Genomic DNA, 7,590 nt, shown 5'->3' on the forward strand with positions numbered 1-7,590 from the left:
CATCAGCATTGGGATGTGTTGTAGTGAGCCTCGTGATGGATGGAATCACAGCAACAGGAAGCGCATGCAAAAGAGGTAAGCAGTGGGTGTGGAAACGTGGGAGTCATCAAGCTCACAACAGGAAAGTAACTCAGTCCAGTGAGCCTTGCCCACTCTACCAGTGCAGCATTGGTGAAGCCCAGTGGCCTAATTATGTCCAGCACGTCCACGTCCACTCCAGTTCTATCACCTCACTATCCCTAAGCTATACCAGTCTTTGAGGGGCAAATTGATAGCAGTTGACAGATCCATTTTTTGTTGTTGTTGTTTACAATGCTCATATCTGTAACAATCTAGGATCTGCCTACTAAGAATGGGGCCACCCACAGTGGGCTAGGCCCTCCCAAATCAATCATATAGAAAGACAGTCTCTCTTATAGTGGTAGCCAGAAGCCCTGAGGACCCCAAGCAGCAGGGTTCCTCGGGGCTGGAAGGTGTTCCAGGTTGTGATTGGTGTCTGTACAGTCAAAAGTGACAGACCAGCCCCGTGCCTGGAGAGCTCCTCCGGTGTGAACCGCGCCGCTAACGATCCACCCACACACCAAAGACGAAGCCATAAAATGCTCTAGCCCATCCCGCGCACGCGCACCTTCTACAAAATTTATACTGTCCGACTCTCGCGTAATCTCTCGGCCGCACAGGCTCTCGAGGCGCTTCGAGAGAGTCAGGTGACCCCGCGACCCCGCCCCACGGCTTCCCTGCCGGCCTCGCGCATGCGCGGTGCGGCCGAGGCGGCTCGCGCGCGGCTTGAGCAGCCGAAGCGATGGGGTTGAGTCGGGTGCGCGCGGTCTTCTTTGACCTGGACAACACGCTCATCGACACGGCCGAGGCGAGCCGGAGAGGCATGATGGAGGTAACGTCCCCGCGCCGTCGTCCTCCCCGGCCGGGCCAACACTCCGCGGTCGGCTCCGCACCCGCAGGTCCCCCGCTGCTCGTCCCTGGAGCTGCTCTTCCTTCCCGCGCGCGCGGGGCGGGGTGCTGGACTCTGAACTGCCACGACTGCAGAGTCGCCGCCACCTGCGGCCACCCGGGCTCGGACGGCCTTGGACGACACTGCGTGCCCTCCTCTTGCTGCAGTCCCCCGCGGGAGGGGCTGCGGTGGGTTGCGGGGAAAGAGGCTCAGACAAGGTTTTGGCCCAAGGAAGTTACATAACTCTGAGAGGCGGGCCTGGACTTAACCTACAGCAGTCATTTTTTCCCCCTCCGCACGCTTCAGTCTGGCTGGCAGGGTGTTGAGACCCCTGGGACGTAAAATGCTGAGTGGGCATTCTTTTAGTACGGCGTTGCTGATCCGCATCCTTCTTGCTGTAGCTGCAGATGCTGTCGGACACCTTCTTTGTCTTCTTCAGTCCTTAACCCACCTCTACTTTCCTTCCTCTGCCTTCAGCTTCAACAAGAAAGTGAAGGAGTACCAGATGTGGAAAACACACTTATAAAAGTGTGTTTCAATATAAGGGTCCTATGCTTCATCAGGTAGTTTTCGTTTATCCAGATCATAAACTTTCCCCATTTTTTCTTGCCACATTTCACACATGCAATTCATGTCTGTCTCATACTTTAATTTTTATTTTTTTTTTAATTTTTGCACACCCTCCCTCTTGGTCTGTGCTTTTGTGCACAGCTGTGTTTTTAGAAAAATCTACGTGCCTTATCTCCATCAGGGCTCTCCCCTGTGTATTTCCAAATCCGTTGGCAGGTAGCTTTTGTCTCCACCACTTGAGTACAATAGGCTTGTGAAGTGGTTAGATTACCCCCAAAGTGCCAGCGTCGCTAGGTATTTGGAATTGGTTTTGGGGGTGTGTGTGCGTGTGTCTACGTGTACGCGCACACTTCCTTGGTGCTGAGGTTTGAACCTAGCTCTTGCCGTCCTAAACAAGAGTTTTCCACGGAGCTGCTTCTCCCCACATTTGGAATCAGTCTTTAAGGAAGCTTTCCACACTGTTGGTTGTCTCTTGTATTCTGACACTCTCTCCATTATCTCTACCTGCAGACAGTCAATGCTTAACCCAAATTCTTACCCAGCTAAGCCCAGTGTTTGGAAACTCAGTTTTTGTTTTAAGCCATTGCTGGTTACAGGCTTCGGAAACCTCACATGGAGTTTAAATCACAGTTCTCCCGGTACCAAGTGCCTCCATAGGTCCCCTGTCTATGCTTAACTCAGATCCCCGTAGAGTGTGAGTGTTAGTCTGTGTTAAATGTCAGGTGGTTTCAATACAATGCATGAGAAGAATGTAGCACCCAGTGCTCGCACAGTGAACTATGCCCTCATCCACTCTTGTCTCTCAGACCCCCTTACCTGCCTTAATTGCAGAAACGCTTGACCTCTATAGAATTGTACTGTGATCTTGTCTCCCACTGACTACATCCAATTCACCCTCCACATTCCTCCACATTCCTGCCTTGGTGAGCTTTGTTTTTTTTTTTTTTTAAACAAAAATTTACGTGGGAGACTAAGGCAAGAACATCACCTGAGCTCCAGAATTTGAGATCAATCTAGGCAACACAGTGAGACTCCTATCTCAAAGCAACACCACCAACCCGCTGTATTTCTCTACAGTGGTGACGCCATGCTCTTTTCTTATGCTATGTCTTATTGCACCCGTCAGAGGATGTTATCATGAATTGTTGCAACTCGTGTGCCTGTGGCTGACTCCTGAGTTTTCTGAAAGGGAATGTGCTGTCTGAATTGTCTTTGTTTGACATGAATTAAATGCTGAATGAATAGTGAGTGGTGGACAAGAGTTCAAATCTCCAGTCTTTGTTCTTTTATTTATAAATGGTCTATGAAATTAGCACAGTTAAATGTTGTAAAGACTTTATCTTATAAGGTTGCAACAGTCCTTATAAATTTTTATACTATCCCAAAGTAATATGCCAGCTGTCATAAGCCATTCCGAATGTTTTTTGATGGTGGTGCAGGAAAGGCCCTTGTTCTGCTGTCAAGCACCACTCCCAGCCACCATAGCACAATGCCTTGCTCTCGCTTCTGAAGATAAATATTTGCCATGGTATGGCTGACTTTTGAAGCAGGTCATTCAGTATAGGTAGTTGGTTTGTAGGGTGTGGGAGATAAGGGTGGGGGTGGCTATCATGAAGTATATCAGTGATCAGGTGGCTGCTGGCATGAGACATCATTCCGGAATGACGCTGTGAAGCCTGCCTCCGTTGTCACAGGAAGCAGTGAAGGTGTGGTGTTTATCCAGTCTGCCTCTTGTTGGTTGAATACTGCACTTAGGGCAACACTTGAGCCCCAGTCTGCATGCTGGATGCCTATGTGGGGAAAGTGGGTGAGAAAAGGATTTGGGCAACATCTGTTCAAGGGCCCTCCAGCATATCCTTGTCTCCTATGCCTTCCGTTTTGGCTCAAGCGGCTTGCCCCATTGGGGTCAGAAATCCATGCCCTTGTTGCTTCTCTGTGGAATGAATTAAGCTCCCCTTGTCCATGTTACCTACCTGTCAACTCTTGTTTTAGGGATGACTTTTGCCAAGCCTTATTTAGCTGTTCTTAAGGATGAATTCAGGGACCAGGTGGTAGTGGCACATGCTTTTAATCCTAACGTTGGGGAAGCAGGAGCATGTAAACGGAAGTTTCTCTCCCGCCTGGTCCCACAGCTGTTTAGTATCGGTGAAACACACAGAGGCTTATATTAATTATAAACTGTTTGGCCTTTTAGCTCAGGCTTATTGTTAACTAGCTATTACAATTTAAATTAACCCATAATTGTTATATATGTTTAGCCGCATAGCTTGGTACCTTTTCTCAGTAAGGCATTCTCATCTTGCTTCCTCTGCATATGGCTGGTGACTGACTCTCTGCCTTTCCCCTTTGCAGAATTCTTAGTCTGGTTGCCCCACCTATACTTCCTGCCTAGCTACTGGTCAGTCAGCGTTTTATTAAACTAATATGAGTGACAAATCATTACAGTGTACAAGAGCATTATCCTACAGCAGAAACAGGTGAATCTCTGAGTTCAAGGCCAGCCTGGTCTACAGAGCTAATTCCAGGACACACAAACCCTGTCTTGAAAAACAAAAAAACAAAACAAAAATTCAGTTTTATTTCCATAGTCCTTGTCCGTTTAACTGCTGGTGGCACTCTAACCAGCATTAATCAACAAGTTGTCTGTCTGCTTCCTTTTTCTGTGGTGATGCTCCAAAGACAAGGGGTCAGTACATACTATCAGGCCAGCATGTCTTCAGTGGAAGCAGGCAAGTATGGATTCAGATCCCAACTCAGGAAAATTTTTTAGCAATTCTAAGGTTTTCAAGACGCTGCCTTGTCTTGAAGAGGAAATTGTAGAGTTATAGCAAATGTTAAGAAGGTGTGTACTAATTTAGCCATAAAGCTAGCCACATTTCAGTCTTCAGTAAATGTTAAGATAGACAATAGGGCTGGGGCTGTAGCTTGGTGGTGTGGTATACCTAATGTAGACAAGGCCCTTGGTTCCATTCCCAGTACTTGTGAGTGCGCGCGCGTGCGTGTGATAGTAGTGCTTTTCAGAAGTTATTAAAATGTTCCACTAGATTTAAGCAAAATTCTTATTTTTGTGCCTTCATGACCAGTGTGAAACCTGGTAGCCTACTGAACCAGTGAAATCTTGTTTTTTGCTTTATGTGAAGAATCATCATAAAACAGATGCTGATTTTTAAACATGGGAATGAGAGGCAGAGAGGGACGCAGGGTGGAGGTGGGGGACAGACAGATGATATGTGTATATGATTGGTTGTCTCTGGGGGTGGAGAGTTCTAAATTTGGTATCTCCGAAACTAAGGCCAGTTCCCTCGAGAGAAGGTGTGGTAGTGGGAAGAAGTCTCTGCTTCAAGACACGGCTGCTAAAGACAAGATATGCTGACCAAGTTATCTTCTTCTGCCTAGGTGATAAAGCTCTTACAGTCAAAATACCACTACAGAGAAGAGGCGAAAGTCATCTGCGATAAAGTTCAAGTTAAACTCAGCAAGGAATGCTTTCATCCTTACAGTACCTGCATTACAGATGTGAGGACTGCACACTGGGAAGAAGCCATCCAGGAGACCAAAGGTGGTGCTAACCATAGGAAATTGGCAGAAGAATGTTATTTCCTGTGGAAATCTACGCGTTTACAGCATATGACCCTAGCAGAAGACGTCAAAGCCATGCTCGCTGAACTTCGCAAAGAGGTCCGCCTACTCTTATTAACAAACGGTGACAGACAGACCCAGAGGGAGAAGATCGAGGCTTGCGCTTGCCAGTCTTATTTTGATGCTATTGTTGTAGGAGGAGAGCAGAAAGAGGAGAAACCAGCACCTTCCATATTTTATCACTGCTGTGATCTCCTTGGAGTGCAGCCAGGGGACTGTGTGATGGTTGGCGACACACTAGAAACCGATATACAAGGAGGCCTCAACGCAGGACTGAAAGCCACAGTCTGGATAAACAAGAGTGGGAGGGTGCCGCTGACTTCATCCCCCATGCCTCACTACATGGTTTCCTCCGTGCTGGAGTTACCTGCTCTCTTACAAAGCATAGATTGCAAAGTCAGCATGTCTGTGTAACACACAGAAGAACACAGCAACCAAGTGCAGAGCCACTTACAGGGTTAGAACTAATGAACACCAAGGCATTCTGTGTTTGGTTCAGTTCTAAGAGTGTGAGTGAGGGATTCACTGCCATGTTGTGAAGAGCCTCCCACCCTGCTGCTGTTGATAGCCATAGGCTGTTTTCATATCTGAGATCCAGGTTTTTTGTGTAGTCCAGAAAACTTGAAGAAGGCAGGGTAGCTTACATGTGGATGTGCATGTACTGGTTTATAGCATAGATATTTTTTTTAAAAAATAGATATTCTAAAATAGAGATTCAAGCAACTGAATTGGGTTGGTATAAGTACTAAATCATACAAATCAAAGCATTTCATAGTGAAATTTTGCATATTTTAGACAAATTTTTTGTTAATATTTTGCCTACTTCCAATGTGAATGTTCTTATCTATTATCTAATTTTTCTGCATGATTTTTGGACTAAATTTTCTGTGGTGTGAACATGACAAATTGTTATAATTTTTTTAAAAAAGAACTATTAAAAATGAACCCATGGTGCTCCTTTTCCACGCCATTTTCATACTTCTAGAGTGAACTTGTGACTTCCATAGTCTTTATTCCTAAAGAGTAAAAATTACCTATTTTTGGGCACACAATAGAGAGGACTGGGCATTGTGCTTAGGTTAAGTGCTGGCACATGACACCGAAAGGCTCTATGGATCTACAAGAAGAGAATTGCCTCCATGTGTTCAGACCAGGCAGCCTCCCTCCTACTCTGACCTCTGGTGACCAGATGACCACACTAGCAGAGAAAGTTAGGTGTTGAAAGCTTGGTATGGTGGTGCAGAGGCAGGCGGATCTCTGAGTTCAAGGCTGCATAGTGAGAACCTGCCGCAATAAATAAATAAATAAATAAGAAGAAAGAAAATCAACTTGAATGGCTCTCACAGTTACCTCCGTCTTGAATTATTTTCCACAGAGAAGGCACTGTGACTCAGACCCTGTAGTGTTAGCTTGGAGCTTGATTAATGTTCCATGGCAGCATTGACAATCAGAGAATTCCCCCCAGGCTGTTAAACTGACCAGACTCATGATTTCATAACCAGGCTTGGAATGGGTGGCTAATCAGGGAAAGATAATGAAATGGATATTATTGAGTTGGTTTGAGTAGGTTTTAAATACTAGAAGAAAGCACTAAAGGGAAATATTAGGCTACACTGAGAAACGTGTAGGTTTGACTTGAAGAGTGAGACAATCAAATCCTAGGTTCTACCTGCCTGTGAGCCTAATAACCATTGTTCAATGTCAGTTAATAACAACCAGATTCTCTGCTTATACAGATGTCCTCTCGTGTTTGCCTCTCTCTTTTAGTCTTTAAAACATTATTGTGTCCCTCCTTGACTGTCCTACAGTGTGGCTTCTATGAAGTAGAATGTTTTAAGAAGAGTGCCTATATGAACTTGATCAAAATGTACCTATGTAAAAATTGTTGAATTGAGAGAATTTGGGCAAAAATAATTATGTAGATGGTTATTAAAATAACAGCCGACATCAGACTGTCGTGTTGAGGTTCTTCTCTCCTGCAGCTCTGGGAACTATGGCAGTCCATTGATGAGAATTATGTTTCTCTCCATTTGGCCCTCTGAACCCTTTCAAAAACTTACTCTTTGATTCTGGGAAATGCTAATGGGTGTGTATGAATGTTTGCCTGCATGCATGTGTGTGCACCACGTGTGCAGAGGTCAGACAAGGGCCTCTAATTCCCTGGAACTGAAGTTAGAGATGGTTTGAGCCATGTCTGAGTGCTAGGAACTGAACCAGATTTTACAAGGCAGCCAGTGTTTTTAACCGCTGAGCCATCTCTCCAGGCCCTATTGTTCATTTTCAATGCCCCCCTACTCCCTTGGGTTTTGTGGGGATTGTTATTTTCTTTTAATGAAGCTCTAACTGTTCAGATGTTAGACCCCCCCCATGACCTCCCACACTTTATTTTGCTCATTTCCCCATGTCTGTTATTAACTTTTTGAGATGTTTCT

General features: G+C 45.6%; 1 protein-coding gene across 1 annotated transcript; it reads left to right on the plus strand.

Moving 5' to 3' along the window:
- Window positions 1-753: 753 nt before the first annotated feature.
- Window positions 754-7,108, plus strand: LOC121460557 (N-acetylneuraminic acid phosphatase). The gene is made up of 2 exons (XM_041671027.1): window positions 754-892; window positions 4,916-7,108. The coding sequence occupies exons 1-2, from the start codon at window positions 803-805 to the stop codon at window positions 5,570-5,572; spliced, it is 747 nt and encodes a 248-aa protein (XP_041526961.1). The 5' UTR covers window positions 754-802; the 3' UTR covers window positions 5,573-7,108.
- Window positions 7,109-7,590: the final 482 nt, after the last annotated feature.

This window comes from Microtus oregoni, unplaced genomic scaffold (genome assembly GCF_018167655.1).
Source record: "Microtus oregoni isolate MIOR12 unplaced genomic scaffold, Mior012 000020F_ref0000438, whole genome shotgun sequence".
Taxonomy (NCBI): domain Eukaryota; kingdom Metazoa; phylum Chordata; class Mammalia; order Rodentia; family Cricetidae; genus Microtus; species Microtus oregoni.